Raw genomic sequence first — 22,762 nt, forward strand, 5'->3', positions numbered from 1 at the left:
CTTCACAACAACATTTATCAGTACATCTACTGCTAACACCACCAGCTTGCAAAGCTTTTCAATGACACAAAGTCTTGAGAGTGAACAGAATGTCAAAAATAGCCTACCTAGGAGCGTCTGAATTGTCTGTTTTGGCTGCGCCGCTTCCTCTATCTGCATCGACTCCTCGTCCTGCTGTTGTTGCTCCTAAAAATAAACAAACAAAAGTCCAGTCGTAGCATGTCAGCAGTTGTGTGATAATGCCGTGCTAAACTGTTTGTGGCTAAAAAAAATAAAATAAATAACAGGACAATTAAGAGTATGTTTGAGTATGTTTGAGATAATGCTCAAACGCGAATGTTTGAGCATTATCTGTGGTGCAACAGCAAAAAAAGAAACTGGGCGCCGAGCCATGGGACCCTGGCACTCATCCTTGTCTGGCAGTGTATTTCGAACCAATAACCTTCAGCAGTCGAGGTGGACACCGTAGCCACTATGCCACGCGTCGCCTCCCATCCTCTTCCCTCTGTCTCTTCACCCGGGGGGGAAATCTGACTGTGCAGCCTGCTCGTGGCACCCCCCCCGCCACCGGATACGGACTGGTGTAGTTTCGGCTACTAGGCTTTGTTCCGGTGCAATGCCAGCAGTGGGGATGGGACGGCCGGGACCCATCCTCTGGGGATGCAAAACCCCATGGGAGTGGCAGCGACTCCCAGGCGACTGTGAGGGCCAGTCGCGTGCGTGAGGTCCGATGCCTGAGCGGAGGCAGGCCTGGGTTTATACTCAGTTGGACTCACGAAATCTGGCCCGGAAGGCATGTCCAAAGATCGAAAGGTTTTCGAATACATGCTACTTCCCTCCGCACGCGGGGGCGTGCAAGTCTGGCTACCGATGCGCCGGTTTCTGGTTACGGAGAAACCAGGTCCGCGCGGGGGTTTATAGTGGCCAGGCTCTGAGGACACGCTGCCTCGGGGAAGCGGCCTCACGGCCGGCCGCAGGCTTAACCGCCTGCGGGACGCCAGGGGATGGGGGCCTAGTACAGCCTCGTAAGAGTCCGGCGAAAACCGTCGATGTTGTGGAGTACCGGTGGAGTAGGCCCGGGTCATCTCACCCTAAGTTACGTTCTTGGTTAGTGGCTCGGTCGCCCAGCCTTGAACACTCTCTCCTCAGTAGGAGAAGAGCAAGCTAGGGGAGGAAATAAGTGCATGGATGGTTGGTAGGAAGCACAGATGGGTCCCCACGAAGGGATCAGTTCTGACGCCGCGAGGCCGTTGACGTTCTGGGCCTCTACTGGCCGGGACTATCACACATACTTCTGGAGTCTGAAAAACCGCGAAAAACACTCGATGGCTAGTAGCCGGCAGGTGGGAAAAGCCCCCTAGTGGCGAGGAGGAGCCCCAGGTAGCTACTGACCCCGTGTTAGGTCCTGTCTCCGACGGTCGGAGCCCGTTGCGTATGGTGGGTGGTCGGGCATCCCGTGAGTGGGGCCGCACCATTGGGCAATCTCGATGCCCTCCCTGCCCTGGCCAGGCAGGCCAGTAATGGAGTCGAGACAATCGAAGGATCAGAGCAAAAACTCGCTGTCCCCATTCCCCTCCCATGTCCCATTTCCCTTCCCGCTACTTCCCAGGGGAGATCAGGGGAGTCTCCCCGGGCCCGCTCCCCCGGTTGTGGGTCGCTACAGTAGCATTTTCCCCTTTTATTTTACTTTTCCACCCACGGGTGGTGAAATTACATTTTGCCTACGGGCCTATTCTTTTATTTTCAAATTGGGTTAAGCCTGTTGTGCGTAAGCGGTGCAGGCAGGGGCATATTATTTTTATTTCCTTTTGGTTGCCCCAACCTATAGAATGTCTCTTCACCCCCAACAGCGGAGGAGGATTTCTCTCTCTCTCCACTTTGACACCCACCAACCAGGGCAGGTTTCAGGTGGCATTGTGGACGCCAACACCAACGCCAATGACGATGGCGGAGCGAAATTGGGGAATGAGCTAACAAGAGCTAATGCTCTAAAAAGAAACACACAGGTAAAGGAACCCCACAGACACATGCAAGAGTTATCTCCCCTTAACTGTGTCCCATCTTTTTGTAGCTCTAAACAGCTCAACATCTGCTCTTGCACTCAAACTTACATTGCAAGATGATTAATAGTTTTGCCAACAGTTACCTCGAAACTCAGTTTGGTTAGCTGTTAAAGCCCTTTCCCAGAATATTAATTGGAGGCTACCATAAACATTTAGCATAACCCACATCGACCCTCTTCTACAAAGGGTCAATGCAGACCTGCACAGGTAAATTCAGACCCAATAGCATGCTTCCTTTCTTGTTCAGAACTACCACAAATGAGCTTAAGGCAATGACCAAGCAGTTCCATAAAGATACTGTAAGTGTGCTCCTCTGTGATCTGCATAACATGTTTGCACCCAAGCTATATCACACAATTTTGAGTTGTACAGCAAACCTTCTCCAAGTGCGTTTAAAGATTCAAACAGACTACTGAGCATTAAGCCCTTAGTGCTAGTTGTTCTATGGTTCCAAGTGCTACACGTTTTTTTTTATTTATTTTTTCAGCAAACTGGTGCATTGAGACCATGATCAACTAAGCATAATTTAATACACAGACAAGAATTTGCATTTCAAAGAGAAGAAAAGAATTTAAACGTCTCGCTAATCTAGCATTATTTGCATTTTTTTTATAGTGTGTTTTTCATTGCACTTTCATTTTTTTTTGTGCCACTGTCCTTACCTTGGCCTTGACCATCATCTCCTCGACTCCCTTCCCGAGGCCTGCTGCGGTCATCTGTGTCGAGATGAGCCTTGCCAAATGCTTGATTTGGGTCTCCGTGCCAGCCACGGCGATGGGAGTGTACGATGCTTGGAAGTGTGCTGGCATCGTATCTGGCAGCGAAAGCTAAAGAGGGGAATGAAAGGCAAATGACCACAGGTGTCAGTGTATCGGGGAGGCATACAACCAAGCATATTGTATGCCCCCACAAAAAGTAACCAGTGGAGTCAAACGGTCGTCCTACAGTCAATGTCACAGTGAGTGAACAATAAAATAAATTCAAGGGGGAAGCTGAAGAAGTCTACTGTACCCCTGAGGGCGCCAGGCATTTGACAGCAAACCTAGGCTGCTTAGCATTTCTGCTAATTGAAACAATGAGCAAGCCAAGCCCACATTACTGAGGAGTCATGATTCCAGCATTTTTGGCACTGCACCAGAAGAGTGCTTTTTATAATTTCTTTGTTTCTCACCAAACTGGCGCTTCTATTACTTCGAGGTTTTATCTCTCACCATGGCATTGCTAACACTGTAAGCAAAAAGTGTGCAGTACACTTGATTTTAAGACAGCCCCATGATAAAGTGCTTAGCAGTTGCATGACGCACTGCTGCCTCTCATTCACTGCAATCTAATGGAACACAGGTGCTGACCACATGTGTTAGGATCTCCTCACAATCTACCTATTTGCTGCTGCCACTGCCTATGAGCTTTTCTCATCACTAATTCTGGCCTCAGCAACAATCTCAAAAAAACCTGTCACTGGCACCGGCACAAAAGAAACAACTTGGTGCCTGTGCTATCTGTTCCTTCTACGGCACTGTGCAGTTGATAATCATGTAAAGTTACAGACCACACAGGCCTACAAATGACATACTGTATTTGCCTGTATATAACAAGAGGGGGAAAACTGAAACCTCACAAAAATGAAAAAAAAAAAAGACAAAAATATTATGATCCTAATACGACAAGTTTGTTCAAGCCAATTACAACTGAGGCGCTAGGGCTCGGAAGATACAGACTGTGCACAATAATTGGAAGCAAGTCGACATTATCTGAGAGGCAACATTTCAGAAATGCGCATGACATCAGCTAACATGCTAATTAACGCAGTCTCCCATGGAGCAGCAGCAGCTGCTGTCATCGCCATGCTAATGCCACGATGTGTTTCGTGCTACCATATCCTGTGCCCGTTCATCCTTCTTTTCTTTCCCTATTCCATTACACTTTTTGAGTGCCTTCTCTATGTTCACTGCCACCTCGTTCTTTTGCCTCTGCGCATGGCCCGAAAAGTCACTGAAAAGTTGGCTTCTCCTAGCAGCTAACGGGTACGATGGAGAAGGTCGCTGCTCAAATCTTGAGCAGCAATAAAAAAAATGCCCGTTATATTTGTACCCTGGTCCCAAAAAATAATGCAAGATGTGTTTTGAAACCAATGATGTCAGGAAAAAAGAAGAACTTCCTGGTATATTCGTGTAAACATGATACATCTCACCAATACGCGGAGAGGCAGCGAAAGATAAAAGTGCAACTTTTCAGTCAAGAGCAATGGCACAAGCACTCACCATGCTCACAAGAACTACGTCCGTGACATTCACAGTCGTCAGACGCGGCACCAAATCTTCAGCGGTGATGTCAATGGCTGTGTTAGTAGCTGCCTTTGATATGGGCAAGCTGGTGTCCTCTTCTTCCTTCTCTTCCTCCTCTTCTTCGGCCTTCAATGGAAACAAGCCACTCAGAGACAAGGGGAAACAACAATGCTTAAAGTTCAAAGCACCTGGCACTACTACAGTGGTGAGAGTAAACCGAGGCAATTACTACCTGACAGTGTGCATGCTATGCAACACAAAATGTTGCTGCATTATCAATTCAAGATAATGCTGACATCATCATCATCATCAGCCTGACTACACCCACTGCAGGGCAAAGGCCTCTCCCATATCTCTCCAATTAACCCTGTCCTCTGCCAGTTGCCGCCACTGTATCCCCGCAAACTTCTTAATCTCATCCGCCCACCTAACTTTCCGCCGTCCCCTGCTACGTTTGCTTTCTCTTGGAATCCACTCCGTTACCCTTAAGGACCAGTGGATATCTTGCCTTAGCATTACATGCCCTGCCCAAGCCCACTTCTTCCTCTTGATTTCAACTAGGATGTCATTAACCCGCGTTTGTTCCCTCACCCACTCCACCCTCTTCCGATAATGCTGAGATAATGCTAGTTATCAACTCAAGAATTAATTCTTCTAAGTACTTTTACTTCCCATGAACCATAATTGATTGGAATAACCTCACTAATGACGCAGTCACGCAGAAATCATTAAAACCTTTTGAAGAGCACCTGAAACAATTTACTGATATTGTTTTGCCTTTATGTATGTGAAATTATGTACATGTACCCACCCTGCTAAGGTCTGGAACAAAGACTGCAGTATGTATCAATAAAAGCATTTATATTACTAAACCATGTAGTATACTAGACAGACAGCATAAGAGCTTATGCTATCCAGTCAAGCAAGAACACTGAACACAAAATGACTCAAAATCCGGTCAACAAAGACACTAAACACAAAATAGCTAAAAAAACTTACATTTAATTTTAAACTACCAATGCACAGTCAATGCAATACAGCTCAAGAAATTGGTACACTTAATTTCAAACTAGGATACAGTGAATGCAACATAGCTCCACAAATTGTCATACTAATTTCAATGTAGTCTTTACATAACATGCAAGCATTTACCTATACAGCGAGGTCAGAGTTACCCGAGTGTGATGCAACTATGCAATACAAATACACAACTTCAACACTTGTCAAACTCAAACTCAGGCCGCAGAGAAGAAGACGGAGGGAGAATGAAGGAAGAGCAGGCTCACCTCAAGTTTTATCCGCTTGACACTAGGTGGAGCCGCTGCACTTCCAGCTGCAGCTACCGTGCCCTCCTCAATGAGACGTGCCCGCTTCTTGAGCTCCTCGGGTTTAGGCATGCTCCTCGATATCTGCAACACCAAAGCCATGCCCCGCAGAATGAATTAAAAATTTCTCAGGCAAAAATCAACTGCAGCGCAGATGTCTGGACATGCTCATCTGAAACTCACCCAGTCTTCAAAGATCCTCTATATAATCTATCGAGATTATTTATTACTCGGCCAAGAAACACATCTTTCCACTGATGATCATGTGCTCACCACATTCTGTTACAAAAAATACCTTTGACATAGGGTGACATAGGTGGTCCATCTACCACCTCGGTTGCTTCATGGTGGATTTTTCATGGATTTTTTGCTCACGGCCAACAACGCCGATGCTGATGCCAACAACAGACACCGCTGATGACACCAGCTTTTCTGTGAAACTGGCCCCTTTTTGCTATTGCATTAAAATCTGAGCTGTCCCAAGGCTTCATAGCGTGACAATATTTGCAGCCACATAGCGTCAATACACGACATGACCTGCCGGTGATCCATGATGCTCTGAACATATTAAACGTGTTCTAAGATGCAAGATGCCAACACGATACATACAGACCTGCTCACATGACTTTGTATCAAGGCATAGATGATCACAGCGGACAAACTCTATTGAGGCAACAAAGCAGTTAGCCTCCACAGTTGAAGCAAAACAGCTTAAACTGGTTTAGAAAATCTTCGATTTGGGCTAGATGGTGCACATCATTTGAGATGGGAAACGATAGTGCCTTCAAAGACAATGAGCACTTGTCCTGCATCGTTCTTCTGTCATGTTCGCCTCTGAAGGTGTTATTGTTTCCTGTCTCAAGCTTAAACTGGGTTGAACTGAGACAGTGTTTTTGATGGGTGCCACTTCATTTAGCCACACATCCTTACATGCTGCCACCATGAATGATGGACCAGTGTGTGGCTTCACACTCAAAGCAAGCAGAGGTGATGGTGATCATACATTTTAAAGTTAGAAAAAAAAAAAAGTTGATCAAACTAATGTAAGTGCAATTAAGCAAACAAGGGAAGGGGAATGAGGGGCTCATTATAAATATGACAGAAGCCAACAGCCACAGAAACCAAGGGGCACAGGGGATTTTTTTTTTTAATTAATATTTTTATTTTGTGGTGTTGATCAATTTAGAATATTACTGAATATGTTATCGTTTAAAGCTAATTGATAGAAAAGCAGAAGAAAAAACAACCACATGCCGCCGGTGGGATCCGAACCCACGACCTCCGAATTACGCGTCCGGTGCTCTACCTCTGAGCTACGGCGATGGCTGTCAAACCTTCTGCTTTCGGGGGTATTTATGTTTACAAATAACCTAACCTTGGGAGTGTTCGTCAGCGCCACCCACGTTCATAAGCGGCGGACGTAGAACGTCCTGAGTTACCGCAGGTGTGACGTAGAACGTCATCGAATTAGAGCACCGGACGCGTAATTCGGAGGTCGTGGGTTCGGATCCCACCGGCGGCATGTGGTTGTTTTTTCTTCTGCTTTTCTATCAATTAGCTTTAAGCGATAACATATTCAGTAATATTCTAAATTGATCAACACCACAAAATAAAAATATTAATTAAAAAAAAAAATCCCCTGTGCCCCTTGGTTTCTGTGGCTGTTGGCTTCTGTCATGTAAGTGCAAGTCGCACAAGGCAGACTACATTCTAGTAAGAGATGCTTTTTAACAGAGTGCTTTATGTATGTATGTTTTATAGTAGAAAAAAGGCACCATACCTCTTGTGGTGTCGCCCCCAAGTCAGTGAGAAGAGTGCTGATCTGGGTGTGATAGTCAACTGCGGCTGGGTGCTTCATAAGGGTTAGGAGCTGGAGCTGTGCACAAGAAGCATACAAGACACCAGTCAGGCCTGCTTTTGCCTAGGCACTTTAGTTAGTTAACATTCAACTAAAAGTGGTAACAATGCCCACAATCATTTGGCATTAAGTGTGCAATCTCCAACAGACAATAAAACAGTATTACTAGCAGGGTAACAAAAAGAGGCGTTTCATACCTTGAGATGTTTTCGTACGCTGCTCACTTGAGACTTGGCCAAAGTAGGAGGCAGATTAGCTGAAAGTCAGCAAAAATGTCAGTGACTTGCAGCTGAGCCTAGACTGCACATAAGTTGTCAACTTAAATGGGGTTGCATTTTAAAACAACAGGGTTGGAAGCCCATTACTGCTCGCCTTTGGTGATGTCTTGCAAAGGCAAATTTAACAAAAGCTATACCAAAATTACTGGCCGCTTTGTTTTTTTTTACACGACCGTAATCATGGCCAACACAGTGCGACATAAAATCATGCAAAATGCTTCCAATCAAAACAACCACTGTCTTATCAGGTTATTAAGTGCGATCCATAGTCAAAAAATAAGGCTGGCTTGTCAGAACACCCCTCTGTATTCTGTATTTCGATTCATGGCACATGAAATTCTTTCCAGATTTATCAATGTGCCTGGAGAGAGAGAGAGAGAGACTCTTTAATGAAATACAGAGAATTTAGCCCGTGTTTAAATGCGCTGGCATGCTACTCTGCATAGGAAGGGGAACTTGGGAGATAAAGACCGAAGGAGAGCAGTGTGGAAGAGGTTAAAAAAAAACGGAGATAAAATGCGGCCATGAAATGGGTACTAAGGATGCAATGGCGAGTATTAATGTAACCTATGGAATGATGGAGTGCATAGCCCGACAAATGGGCTGACGAAGTTCACTGCATGAAGAATGCATGAAGGTAACGTGCAAGTGAATTTAGAGCTTATCGAGATGTTCAATGTCTTTTAAATATGTTAAAAAAAAAGTTCATTGCAAGGCTCTGTTGCCTAAGGCAGGCTAAGGGACCTAAAACTTTGTCCATTGTTAGGGGCACTGGGCACAAGTACAAGTTCAACTTGTTTACAACAGAGAAAGCATTAAAGCTAGCAAGATTTTAATCCTCCTAGTGTGAGCTTGGGGCAGCCGTTCTCAATGCACTGGCAACACTCACCATGAAGGGATTCCAGTGCCTGGATGACCCTTGACATGAACTCTGACCGGTGCTTTGCAATAAGCACCAAAGCTTGCATGCATGTCATCAAGTTGATGCTGAATAAGCGAAAAGAAAAAAGCACACACGGAGACAAGAGTTATGACAAGTTCAAATAATACACTGCTCATAGAAGGCTTACACTTCCGATTCCAGATTCTAATGCAAATGGCAAAAGCTTTTAAATCATAACTGTCAGCACTACACACTGCAATTGAATGGTGAAATGCATTTGGTGAAATGACACGACTCCAGAGCAAAACTGCAACCAGACTACCATGGTTTGTGAACTTCAACTGTCACCAGCAGCCCACAGTGTTTCGGTAACAGCTAGGTGCTGTGTGTAAAGGCACTTACCTTAAGGGGGGACGAGGGTCTTCAAACCAACTTTTTTATTTCATGAAATTTTGCACACAGATGCATTTTTCTCTTCTGGTTCCAAATATGTAATCATAATTGAGCTGGTGGTCTTAAATCTTACAAAGTCTAGAATGTAATTGGGTAATTTCTTACGCAGCTTTAATGAACTTTCTCATTGCAATTTGTTGCTTTTATTTACATGAATTGATAGCCAGAGAGTTCCCATACCCGATGACATTCTTCGTTTTTCTCTAAAGGCATGTCATCCTGACATACTATGTCGAGAGTAAGAGGTCACAGTATCTTACACTGCAACTCGTTAAGCTAATTGTAAATTGCTATTTATACGTGGCCTAAACAGAAAAAGTAAGAATGTCATCGGGTATGAGAATTCTCTGGCTATTAACTCGTGTAATTAAAAGCAACAAAATGCAATGAGAAAGTTCATTAAAGCTGTGTAAGAAATGACCTAATTACACTCTAGAATTGGAGATAACTTTTGATCTAAGATCACCAGCTCAATTATAACCACATTTTTGAAATCAGAAGAAAAAAATGCATCTGTGTGCAAAGTTTCATGACATTCTAGCTACAAATAAAAAGGTCTGTTTTAAGACCCTCGTCCCCCCTTAATGAATAGTTTGGTTTATTGGTTTATTGGGGTTTAACGTCCCAAAGCGACTCAGGCTATGAGGGACGCCGTAGTGAAGGGCTCCGGAAATTTCAACCACCTGGGGTTCTTTAAGGTGCGCTGACATCGCACAGTACACGGGCCTCTAGAATTTCGCCTCCATTGAAATTCGGCCGCCGCGGCCGGGATCGAACCTGGCTGCGGCGGCCGAATTTCGATGGAGGCGAATAGTTTGCTAACTTTGCACCAGGTATGTCACTAACACTGACACAGTTAGTACTATTGAGGTTTGTGCTTTTGTAGGGTTTAAAGTCCCAAAGTGACTCTCAGGCTATGAGGGAGGCCGTAGGAAAGGGCTCCAGATAATTTCGACCACCTGGGGTTCTTTAATGTGCGCTGACATCGCACAGTACACGGGCCTCTAGAATTTTGCCTTAGTTACTACTACTGAATACAAAGCTTAAAGGGGCTGCGAAACACTGCTTGGGGGGATACCGGCTATACTTCAGGTGGGTTGTTTATGCCACACGGATGCTGACTTAAAAAGAATAACACGAATCGATGCACAGGAACCGGAGTTATTCAGTGAAGAAATTTCAAAATACAAGCAAACAAAATGCTGCCCTCAACTCGATTTTGGCGGGGCTTCCCACTCCTATTTCGCTCTCCCAATGACGGCACCTGGCGCAACCAATCAAAACAGCCAGCCAGAGCACGTCGCGGAAGTTTGTACTCCATGGTTGCCTGCTCTCTGTAACTCGTTCTTGCTGAGACGGGCAGCGTCGTTTCCATGCCAAAGCGCCCCTGGTGGTGTATTTTTATTTTACTTGCTTTACAGGGCTTTTATCTAAGACAAACAAGTTGTTTTTGTTGCTCTAATATAAAACGCAGACAGGTGACAAAATGTGTCTACGTATTTATTCACACAATTTGCAGTATATTTACTGTTTGTCCGATCATCAAGCTCGCGCCAGGTGATGTCATATCCGCTGCTAAAAACCCGCCACTGTGTGGCGACACCATCAGAGCCATGAAGTTGTTTTTGGGAGGACATTAAAATATTAAAAAACGGAATATACACGGTATTATCGACGCTAATAGCACCATTATAACTCACTGTATGCAATCAACAGGCAGAACAGTTGACTAAAATTGTGTTTCTGGGCCCCTTTAAGTCAGAAACCAAATTTAAAACTGCCCACAAAGTGTTCCGAGATGATATAAAAGATTACCTTGAGATGTGTGGTGTACCGTGAAAGACAACAAGTGCATCGAAGACCTTCTTCGCTTCTTCCTCCAGCCTGCGTGGCTTGATGAACTTCAGAGTCAAGGGTACATCGTCCAAAGCGAAATCGTTTGCAGTTTTCTTGGGACTGTCACCATCCTGCATTTCAAGTAATTGCCAAAAGAGAAAAAGAACATGAAATCATTACTGTCGCAAGTGTGTTAATCCACGTAGACAGCTTTAAATGGACACACTTTCACTGAAAACAGAGCTTTTATAGGCCAGAAAACGTAAGAAAAAAAAGGGGGAGGGGGTGTCACCAATTCCGCTCTTTTCAAACGCAAATTCAAGGTAGTTTTTTACACGCATGTTTTTGGGATATGAAACACTCACCGGGTATGTCTGTAGGATGACTAGCATTTCCATAAACTTGATTGTGTGAGTGCGGATACTGAAATGGAGATGGCAAACAACAGCATGAAAAAAAAAATGCCTTCTTTCTTTCAATAACTGCACATGCAAAAGGCAGAGATGGACGGACAAGATGCATTTCTGCTTTTTTTTTTTCAAAAGGTTTCCAATAAACAGCGTGGTACCAGCGTTATTTGCTGGAACAACTCGGACTAGGTAAGACGGAAGAAAAAAGGTTGCAGTGTTTGTAATAAAAACTGCACAAAAACATGACTGGTATAGCGCAGACAAAAGTAAAATGGGTGGAGGGCCTCTCTCGAAACAGACCAGCCCACGAACAGAGTTCACATAGCAGCATGTTTCAAAGCACCAAAACCTATAGGACCATAACCGTCCCATTTCAATTTTACACAAGATTTTCATAACATGAGATTTTATTTTGCTAATGGCACGACACTGCTTCACACAGGTGCAGTCTCGTACAATTTTGTTCAGTCATGCAACTTTTGAATACTAACTGTTCAATAAGATGGAAATGCCATGAAAAAAATTACACAAGCAATGGAAATAACAGTACATGACCTTAATCTGAGAAAATGAACTTTTAAACATGATCACCAGAGATTTTTCATTTTTAAAAGTAAGAAAACCATTTTCACACAAACAAATTACCTTGCCATTAAATCTTGGTTAGATTTCTCCCCACAACTCAACACACTATCAGGTAAAATCAGGATCACATCAAAGATGGCATTGTCTGCTGTAATACCCTTCACTCCCCTTCCCCCTCCCTGCTAAAGTCCTCCTAAGTGCACCTAACTCTGAAATCTCTGGCTATGCTACAAGTTGATCGATTTTATGGTTTTATGGTGTTCCCAACATCCCAATGCGACTCAGGCTATGAGGGACGCCGTATTGGAGGACTCCGGATAATTTCGACCACCTGGGGTTCTTTAATGTGCACTGACATTGCACAGTACACGGGCCTCTAGCATTTCGCCTCCATCGAAATGCAACCGCCACGGCCGGGATCGAACCTGCGTCTCTCGGGTCAGCAGCCGAGCATCATAACCACTGAGCCACCATGGCAGCATACTAAAAGTAGAAATGAGTTATCTGTCATATATATACAATATAAATATGACTGATCAACTGATCAACGTATTCCTGCTCATACAATAAAATTACTCTGAAATTCAACACAGCAGCACCAAGTGGCAATGCAATCAATGAAATATAGTTTAGTTCCAGAAGCAAACATGCATTGCAATGTGAGATACATTTTATCTTTGTCTGTCTTAATTTGTTCCTTTCCATTCACACACAAATCTAAATTAAGAATTCAGCCACACAAATTCTCAATCAAATGAGAAAGTAAAGGCTCACCCGTCATTCTCGCAATCCAAAAGAGCCACAATGTCGTTCTTGAGGCTTCGAATGTACTCCCACGAGGTTTCCATGAGATCGTCTACCTCCTTAGCTTGGCATATCCACCTGAGCGCCACCTGGCAGAAGATAAGCATGGTAGGCCTTCAAACTATGCGACAACTTTCTCACCAAAGAATATGAACATCTCAGTCAAAAGCCTAGTTCAGGCTAGATGGTCTACGCTCGTCCTGAATGTGCGGCGCAAAACAGAGGCAAAGAACATGAATTCTGCTAGTGTATGTCACAAACGTTCCTATTTTAAATGCTATGTCATACAGTCGGATACGACTGAAGACGAAGTGGCAGACACCCTTCAAAGGGGGCCCTCCAGTCAATGTTGTATATCGATTTTGACGACGCTGTGGTTAATCCGATTAAGCAGTGGTTAAATGCGTTTCGCCTGCCACCCCCTGCAACTTCACGCTAACAAGTCCAAGGGGATTAACAGCGAAGTTGTTGGCTGGAGGGCACTTGCTGCTCCGTTCTTGATTTGAACCAGACTATAGTAACTATCATGACGCGGTTACTCGCAGCAGTAGTATTTATCTTTTCGTTTTCGCTCCTGTAATTCTACAAAGACACATAGTTGCACTGCAGTGAGGAAGCTTCGATGTCCTCTGCCAGCAGCACAGCAAACAACGCACTTCCAGTTAAAAAATGTATTGCTGCTTTAACTACTGACCAATTTCAGAGTGATATCTGAAAAACCATAGGTGCTAGCATTGCACAAATTCTACAGTTATACATGTCAGTTCAGAAACATGGCATACTTTGTACAGCTGAGTTGTGGCCTGGATAACTCTCTTCTGCACTGCAACTGCTTCATCCTGAAACATCATTCGAAGATTGGCCAAGACCTTTGGGAAGATATCAGGATCTCTTTTGCTGGAAAAAATTTATACAATAGCAATGAGCGACAGCATATGCGAACTTCTTCAGTACCATTAATGTTGTGAATGATGGACTTACCATGCCTCCTCTATAAAACCAACAATGAACTTTCGGACCTCTGAGGACCTGTCATTTTGGAATGCAAGCATTTCCTGGAAGTCACAAACAGAAAGAACAGTACCATTTAGTGCTATCACATCTACTTCACTTTCAGTATCCAGTTTTAATGCTGTGTATGAGTGTGGAACAAGAATTAAATTGAGGTACTAAATGAAAGTGTTATCAGGCTACATGCTGCACATTTGTTACTTGGTTCGGCAGGCTTTGACATCGCTGTGATACTGGCGAAATTGGTGAATGCAGATACAGAATGAAGGACCCTTATCGCAGACTTTGTTAAAACTATAGAAGATTTTTTGCTGTCTTGGTGGTTGTAGTGACAACACAGAAGTGTGAAAACAACAATTTCAAAAAAAAAGGAATTAAGAAAGGATGACAGTGGATATCATGCGGTTTGATGGCTACCTGTCCTTACAACACTCAGTAGAAATGCACCTCGCGCATCAAAAAATGTGTGAGCAAACGTGCCTTGCAGCAGAAAATATGAAAACACTTACATCGAGAAAGTTGTCGAGGAGGTCCGGCTCTTTGAACACGATGAGCTCCTGAACTTGACGCAGGTTGTTCACTTTCTGGTGATCTTTAATGCTTTGGTGCAATGCAGAATGATTGATCAATTCGACAACCTGAAAGGGGGCATCCACGAGATGTCATGATGCGCCAGCGCGCTGACAACCGAGTTAAAACAGGGTAAAGCTACCACGCGACAGCCGCACGAGGTTCTCAATATTCATCAGTCGAGTAGTACCGGCGCTTTTAATACAGCCACCATATACAACGCGTGAACATGACTCTTTCAAGTTGTCCGGAGATGTAGGCGCGGCACTTCCTAACCGATCATAAACAAACTCGGACGGCCCTTGACTCGCGACGTCAGCTGAAAGCGAAGCTGCGAAATACTTTCGTAATGCAACGGTAAAAAACAGGTGTGCGCCCAATCACAGCGAGACATCCAAACTAGTACTGCGTCATTTTTCGATAGCCCACTCATCAGCGTCCCATCCTAAGCCACTGGTGTCGAATGCGACACGCTAACGACACTATTAAATCCCAAAAACGCGCAACTGGATACACGAACTCCTGAGAAGCTGGCTGGTGTAAATAATGTGTTAAGCGGGAATGTCCCCCACCACAGTGCATATGTAACGGTGCTAGGCTCCAGTCCATAGCCCTCTGAGACCACTTATCGAACTTGAATGGCATGTGAACTCGTAAGTAAATGAGAAATGTAATAACCCGGTCGGTGGTGGACTTCTGTTCGACTTGTTGCTCTTCATCCATGAAAAACTGCGCCGCTGTGCTACGGCGCATTTCAAGCGCCTTTTTCTTGGTCGCCATGACGCGCTGTGGGAATCGTCTACGAAATGCGGAGGAATGGAGAAAAAACTGCAGTGGCGATTAAGCGCAAACGGATCTACATTTCGCGGTTCTGCGGCAGTGGCAAGCCAGCTCCGACAACAGACTCGTTCGCCATGACGGCTAGCACAACAAGCCGGAAGTGTCGCAAAAAAAAAAAAGAGCGAGTGCTCGAAAAAAATTTTGTTCGAAACCGCTGCACCACCTACACCAGTGCAGTAAAAGTAGAAAAAGTACATTAAGATTCAATTTTTAGTAACAAAAAAAAACTGAGATTGTTCAACAGTATTTATAATATACAAGTTAAAAATTATAGTTTACTGTTTTCGAGGAGGTTTCGCCAAGGGAGTGACACTCTTATAGAGCCAATGGGGACGTTTTCTTCCGGAGGCGATGGTGGCGGCACCTGGGAGAGGCGGTAAACGCATCAAAAATCCAATATGGCGGCGCGCGTTTAGGCGGCTGGTTGTGGCCGGTTGCTCGCGCTAAAGTGCACTGTACTCGCGCGTTACTGGTGCTGGCGGCCGCTTGCTCGATCGAAGCTTTGTAAATACTGGCGATTAACTGCTCCCGCGCTGCATTCAAGCTTGATTTCTTAAAGTACTTACGGAATCTGCTCACTCGCTATTGTATTTCGATGTGTCTGTTGGTGCATGGTGCATGTTGGCGAGCGGCGCGACTGCTTAGCAGCTGCGCTCGCTTGAGAACGAAAAGCGTAAATGGTTTTGTACAAAGAACAATTTATTAAAAGAACAATTTATTAAAAGAACGACAGCAGTGACAATCGATGTTCAAAAAGTGATTTTAGGCTTCAGTGACATTGCAGTATCAGTAACAGGCATCCTAAAAATCAAAATATAAAAACGCCATAATGTAAACCTAGAAGACATGAGCGCACAGAGAATATATAGGGGATAAAGAAAAAGTATCAAGGTAGGTACCGTATATATAATAAAATGCTACATGACTGAATATAGGTTTGTACGCGACTTTGTAAGAGATTCAGGTAAATAGCAGGGAAGTAAAACATCTGACATGTATTGAAACGCATCAGTCTGTGGCTATGAATAAACACACCAAGAGAAAGGCAGCGAAAATTTTCAACCTTTGACTCGTACAGAAGAAATCACAGTGCGCTGGGCTAATATGCTGTCGTGCTAGTGCTTAGTATAAAGACTCCAAGAAAAGCTCACTGTGTGACTCGACATGACGCCAATGACGCTGCTGCAGTGCGAATGTCGCCGACGTCGCCGTCTTCGCTTGCGCGGCTGTCCGGGCGTCGTCTGCTTGTCGTCTGCTCTGCGTTACCCGCGTCGTCATCTTTGCAACTAATTTCTTTGATATCTTATTTTTAATACCTATGGCTGGTTATAATTTAGTTCATAAGCATGTTTTTATTATTGATAGTGGTCGAGAAATTTCACTTTTATTAGGCTTAACTGCAGCCGCGTTTACCGCCGATACCAGGATCGCTGCAATCGTTTCAACCGTGGCGCCACCCTCGGCGCGGACGCGCAACTTGCAACATGCCACAGCCCTGGTTTCGCTTTAACTGCAAAACTTTGAATTTCGCAGGTTGCCATCAGTGTGACACCTTTTTATTCGCAGCAGTGCAAGAGTCACTCATTACATCACTTCCGTAACATTTTATGTCAAAATAAATTTTTGTTTGTTTTGTAGGCCAAGCATTTACACATTGCAGTACCATGCATTGTGTATGCAAAAAAAAAAGCAAAATTAATTGAAAGCAACAAAATTCAGCGTGGTTTTTATAAAACTGTAGGTTTTGCCAGTGTTTTTACCTTTCAAAGCTTGAAGAGAGGCGGCGTTGCTGTGGCGAGAGAAGCGTTTGCGGGACGGCAGGCTGGAAACGCTGATTGGTCGATGGGATGCGCTTCTCCGTGACGTTTTTGACTTCGCCCTCGTTCTCAACCGGACGTGGCGTCAGCGCGCCTTTCTCGACCTCTCCCTAGAGCGCCTGGGGAATCGCTAGGTGCACCCGCCGCGCGTGCGTGGTGAGCGGGCATGCCGCATTCGTTTCGTGATCCTCGGCGCGCTCGTTTCGAGGCGTGTGCAGCTATGGCGTTCGTGCGTGGTGCGCTCGGCGGCGACAGCCAGCTGAAATTTCTGTGCAGTTTTTGCTTGCGGCTTTCGCCGTTTCCCCAGGAGCACGTGGCTAGTGTCGTGCTCGTATTTAAAGTTTTTGCCGCGGCACTACAAGGATCCGCATCAGGCGCGCTCTGAGGACCGCCGTTTGACAGCTACGCTGACGCGCTTGTCGGGGGTGCGCATTCTCAACCCTGAGGTAAGGACTGAACTACATTGTCGCAAGTTTTCTCGTGCATTGAGGACTCACCAAATTGCGGTGCTTGTAACGAAACTTTTTTTTTTGCAGCGTCGTTCCCTGGATATGCTTCTCGGAAGCCGATGTCATTGTTCGCCGCGGACGCTGGGCCTACTGCTCGCCGCCACGCCGCTGTAGGTTGACGTTGAAGAGCTGCTCCAAACGGCCCTTTTCAGGGCCGCTTCATTGCTTCCTGGAAGATTGCGGGCATCAATCTCGCGGCCATGTTCCCTCTCTTTGTCGAAATCGGCGCCAGACATCAGAACCCGCGCTAGGCCTCGTTGCAGGGTTAAACGAGTGCAGTGTGGCTTTAGAGAAGTTATGACTTGCGCTTAGTCTATCTATATCATTCATTCAGTGCAGTGTGCCTTTGCTTCTTTAGCGACTTCTCACGCCTTGTCGAAATCGGATTTAAAGCTCACGCCACGCCTCGTTGAATGGGTTAACCGAGTGCAGCGCCTAGCTTTGTTTTTGTGTTCTAACCTGTAAGCAGTGCACCTTTCTTCGCTCCTTACTTTTGTTCTTTTCAGTCGTTTCCTGAATCCGTCGAAAGAGCCAGGCTTGCCGGATGGTTGTTCGCCGTGAATGGAACCACGAGGCGATCGCATCTGCATACACAGCACGACTTTGTTCCCTCGTGTTTTTTTTTTACCAAGGATTGCTTCGACAGCTCGTGCAAAACGAGGACTGCGCACGCCGTGTCGTCGCTGCTTAGTGAAGAGGCACAAAACGGATGTCGTCCTTGCTAAAGGCCCTTCTCGGGGCCACCTCAGTGTTTCCTGGCAGACCACGCGCTTTCCGCCCTGTGCACATGTTCCCCTCATTTCCAATCATTTGTAAGTTGCATATCAATGAATTAATAAATCAGTCAATGCACTTTATTTACCAGAAAAATCTCGCTGGTCACCCTGGGCTAAAAGCTGTGCACACAGCTTGACAAGGCCCAGCGGACCATTAGATGACAGTTTTGAACGTAGGAAAAACAAGTTGGTACTTTAAAAGAACATGGAAAGTACACCAAACAATATAAGAGATAAACATTACAATCGCGCATTACAGTAAAGAAAAAGAAAACACTTTGACAGCAGACATACAGTATCAATTTACACTATAATACATACAAAAATCACGACATTCAGCATTATGGCACGAAATATAAGAACAGCACATAAAGCAAAAAAGAATGCAAGTTACAATAGTACAGATAGATTAGCTGTTTACATTTGCATATGCATAAAATTAGTCCTCGTCTCCTTGGGCCTCCTTCAAATCCTGCAGAAGGCTTGAATTTGCAACTGCTAATATCAAAGAAGATTTAGAAGAACTTCAGTTTGGGATACACGGTGCATAGTACTTGAGAAAACAAACAATAGCGCCTACAGTGACACACAGAAGAATAACTATGCAGCACAAGCGCTATCCTGCGCTCTACAGTATGGAACTGTGACTGAAAAATGAACCTTCACGTCAGTGAAATATGAGCCTTTAGGCTGTCTACAAATTGTTATTACAGAAAGAAAGAAATATTAGTGAATGTTGTGTGAGAGGCTTGCATATTACTCTGTTTATTTATTTATTTACCCCTCAAGGCCAGTGGCATTACACAGATGTTAGGGTGGGCTTGTCTAAAAGGAAAGTAAAATAATAGAGCCCGGCCCGCACCGCTTAGAGCACAACGGGCTAGTGGCATTACACAGGGGGAATGGTAAATATACTAAAACTGAGAGAAAAATACAGTTGATTACATGAACATTAAACAGCGCCTGAATATACAATGTTAGCTAGTGCTACGCGGAACTGCTCGTAATTTTCAGTGCCGGCAACTTCTGCGGTAAGGTGGTTCCAGTCGCATGAGGTTCGCGGCAGGAATGACTGCGAGCAGCATTTTCTGTTGCATGACATACTTCCAACTTTGTGATCATGATCAATGCGGCGGGATACAGAAATTGTACGGGGGATGAGGTGATCACGAAGAGCGGGATGATGGTACAGCTTGTGGAACAGGGTGATACGAAACACTTTTCTACGCGATGTCAGTTATGGGAGGCATATATTAGACTTCATAGCTGTGCGGTTGTAGTTAACAAGGATTAAACGCACAGAGTTATTTTGCACCAGCTCAAGATCATTAATGAAGTCATGAGCAGGGTGCCATACACGTGTTGCATGCTCGAGTTTTTATCGTATTAGTGTTTGATAAAGCAGTAGTTTCAAATTGGAAGGAACGTTAAAGAAGTTGCGACGTAAGTAGCAAAGCATGCGATTAGCATTTTCAATTATGTTCTCGGTATGAAGAGACCAGTTAAGATAATAAGTAATGTGGACGCCGATGCACTTATATGATGAGGCTGATTCCAACGAAATGTTATCGATGTAGTAGTGAGGTGGGACGGAAGTTTTTCTAGATACACGCATGACTTTGCATTTGTTCATATATAGCTGCATTCACCATTCTTCGCACTGAAGTCAGTGGCGGTCTCGTCAAGTAGTCCCCTGCTTTGTACGTTCACCTTGTTAGCGGCTGTCTTATTTCACACAATTCCACGTTCTACACGTTGATAGGTATCGTGTTCCTGCCTTGGTGGTAGTGGTTTATTTTTTAAAAAAAAAGGAAGCAAAAGAGTGTTGCCGGCTGCGGCAATTGCTATCTAATATCTTAAGCACCCGAGCTGCAGCCGGCGGAAACGACAGGGAAAGGGAGAGGATAGTAAGGAGAAGTATAGAGGGGAGCGACAGCAAGAAAGGACAGGGGAGAGCTTTGTACACTATTTACAAAATACAAAAGTAATCAAGTTCCCGCCACCGTTGTCTTGCCATGCCGCCGGCGCGGCGGCGACGGCGGTGCCATTTACCTGCGGTTGCGGTGGCCAACAACCTCGTCGGCGGGAAGGGGGGGAGGGGGGGAGCCACCCATTCATGTCTTTATCCCACCAGGGACACAGCGACGCAAGCGAGGGGACCATCCCTTTCTGGCTTGACAAGGAGCGCCGACCAGCCGCCTTGGGGACTGAGGGCAGAACAAATTAAGCCACTTCCCAGAACTGATAAATGAAGGCCGCTAACCCCACTGGTGAAATGTCCGGGCAGGTGCTTTGACCTTAGTGGACATGTCGTGGCAATTATCTCAGACGTCGACTCGTTTCGCCTGGTATCGAAATGAATATTGCTCGCGTAAGCGTTAACATTCAAAGATTGAGTAATGGTATAACGTCTATACCTTTCGCCATTTATTTTTCAATAACAAAGCGCAAAAAAATTTTTGTGCAAATAAAATGAAAAATCGTTGTTTCTATTTTTTCTTTTTTTATATACAGCAGTCTGTCCGCTCCCCCTAAAACCACTCTCTGTGACCGCCACTGACTGAAGTAATGTAAGGTTGTTAGTGTTGGTTATTTCTCTAAAAATGACGCAAACATCAGCGAATAGGTGAATATGAGAATCCATAAGAGAGCGGGGATCATTAATGTTAGATCAGGAACAGTAGCTAGGGTCCAAGAACTGAACCTTGTGGAACTCCGGAAGACACCTCTGTAAAACAGGTGTTATAACCGTAAGCAATAACTAATTGTGAGCGATTAAGTAGACATTCAATCCATTTCAATAAGTTACAGTCAATATTAAGATGTTTTAGTTTGTGAGCCAAAAGGTTGTGACATACATCGTCGAAAGCCTTTGAAAAATTCAGAAATATACAGCCAGTTAGTGATGATAGGTCTAGAATACAGTGCAATGCATGTGTAAACTATATTAACTGTGTTTCGCAAGAGTAAAGTTTTCGAAAACAATGTTGCGCTGACATAAAAAGTTGTTCAATGAAAGGAAGTTAACAAGGTTGGTGAATATTATATGTTTGAACATTTTGGGTCAAGTATTGGTAAGGGATATGGGACGATAATTAATAGGGGATGCTTTGCTGCCGGACTTGTAGACTGTAACCACCTTTCCGATCTTCCACTCAGTAGCAGCGTTGACTGGTCAATGCTGGAAAAGTTTGGTTAGTATAATGGGCGAATAAGCTGCAGTGCTTTTTAAGTAACGCAGTCATAACCCGGAGCGGAATGAACACTGAGTCCATCAATAAGCTTATTCACACCAGTAGGAGCAACAGTTATAGGTGGCATGAAAACATAGTTGAAGTGGTGAGTTGTAGGCATATGTATACATCAGATATGGGTGTAAAGTTGTCAGTGATTACGCGGTTAAGAATCGTGACGCGAACGTCGGAAGGGATGAGGTCGCCTAACGGGTCAGATAACGCAAAACTATCGTCGGTGGAAGGATTAATGACCCGCCAGAATTTTTGACATTGGTGGTTACATGTGAGTGGAAGTGCTTTTAGCGCTTTTGAGCGCCTGAACATACATGTTGGAAGCCGCTGAATACGAAGTCCGATCGCTCACTAGTTGGCGAGAACTTTGCGATGCGGTAGAGGCTTTCTTTTTGTTAGATAAACGTTTAATGTGATTATTACACTAGGGAGCTATTGAGTGGGTGGTAGCAGTGCGTTCAGGAGTGTATTGTTCTGTGAGTTGGGTGATTATAGCTGTGAACATGCTCCAGTTGGTTTGAATGCTGCGGACACCAAAGCTATGGGAAAGCATCGATAAAAAAAAATAGTTCATTATTTATCGCCTGAAAATTTGCTCCATTGTAGTCTCGTATTATTATTTTTTTTCTTTTTGTTAGTGTTCGGAGTGGCTAGATTAATGTCATAGTGCATTAGCAAGTGGTCGCTGATGCCTGGCAGGTATGTAATAGGTGAGACTATGTCAGATCGATTTGTCAGGATTAAATCTAGCGTATTAGCCGCGTTGGCTGTTATAGTCCCTTGTGAGCACAAATGCACTAACGAGAATACTGAGCGCACATCTAAAAATTCGCGACTTCGAGACGAGAACGGGGACATTAAAGGGGAGTTGGTATCCCATGTTATCTTCGAAAAAATTAGATCGGCAAATAAAACAATACTGAAATAGATCATGGTGCTTTGTTTTTAAGTGTTTCCATAAAAAAGTATGGCAACAGATAAGGAAAGGCTTAGGTGATCGTGATCGAGGAGGTTAGACGGAATTATAGTGCAACAGCTTGAAACAGGTCTTCACATCATTCATATATACTTTTGCATCTGAGCCTTGTATTTATTGCTGTATTTTGTGTTACAACTTGTATTTAACATTTTTCAATTTTGCTAAACCTGTTCTTTTTTGCATATGTTATGTATTCGCCCCTCCTGCTTGGGCCTACTGTAGGCCTGCAGTA

General features: G+C 44.5%; 1 protein-coding gene across 4 annotated transcripts in view; it reads right to left on the reverse strand.

Moving 5' to 3' along the window:
* The window catches only part of Sym (symplekin scaffold protein), a 39,720-nt gene extending 24,410 nt beyond the window's left edge, over positions 1-15,310 (reverse strand). For all 4 annotated transcript variants that reach the window (XM_089558280.1, XM_089558279.1, XM_089558278.1 and 1 more), the window contains exons 1-14: positions 15,040-15,310; positions 14,301-14,429; positions 13,762-13,835; positions 13,563-13,677; positions 12,751-12,869; positions 11,347-11,404; positions 10,961-11,112; positions 8,699-8,796; positions 7,729-7,787; positions 7,454-7,549; positions 5,635-5,757; positions 4,325-4,474; positions 2,726-2,890; positions 108-186 (exon numbers count right to left, since the gene is read on the reverse strand). In XM_089558280.1, coding sequence (XP_089414406.1) covers positions 108-186; positions 2,726-2,890; positions 4,325-4,474; positions 5,635-5,757; positions 7,454-7,549; positions 7,729-7,787; positions 8,699-8,796; positions 10,961-11,112; positions 11,347-11,404; positions 12,751-12,869; positions 13,563-13,677; positions 13,762-13,835; positions 14,301-14,429; positions 15,040-15,141 — 1,519 coding nt within the window. In that variant the 5' untranslated portion in view covers positions 15,142-15,310. The remainder of the gene's footprint in view (positions 1-107; positions 187-2,725; positions 2,891-4,324; positions 4,475-5,634; positions 5,758-7,453; positions 7,550-7,728; positions 7,788-8,698; positions 8,797-10,960; positions 11,113-11,346; positions 11,405-12,750; positions 12,870-13,562; positions 13,678-13,761; positions 13,836-14,300; positions 14,430-15,039) is intronic.
* Positions 15,311-22,762: the final 7,452 nt, after the last annotated feature.

This window comes from Amblyomma mixtum, chromosome 8 (assembly GCF_055824585.1).
Source record: "Amblyomma mixtum isolate Tamu chromosome 8, ASM5582458v1, whole genome shotgun sequence".
NCBI lineage: Eukaryota > Metazoa > Arthropoda > Arachnida > Ixodida > Ixodidae > Amblyomma > Amblyomma mixtum.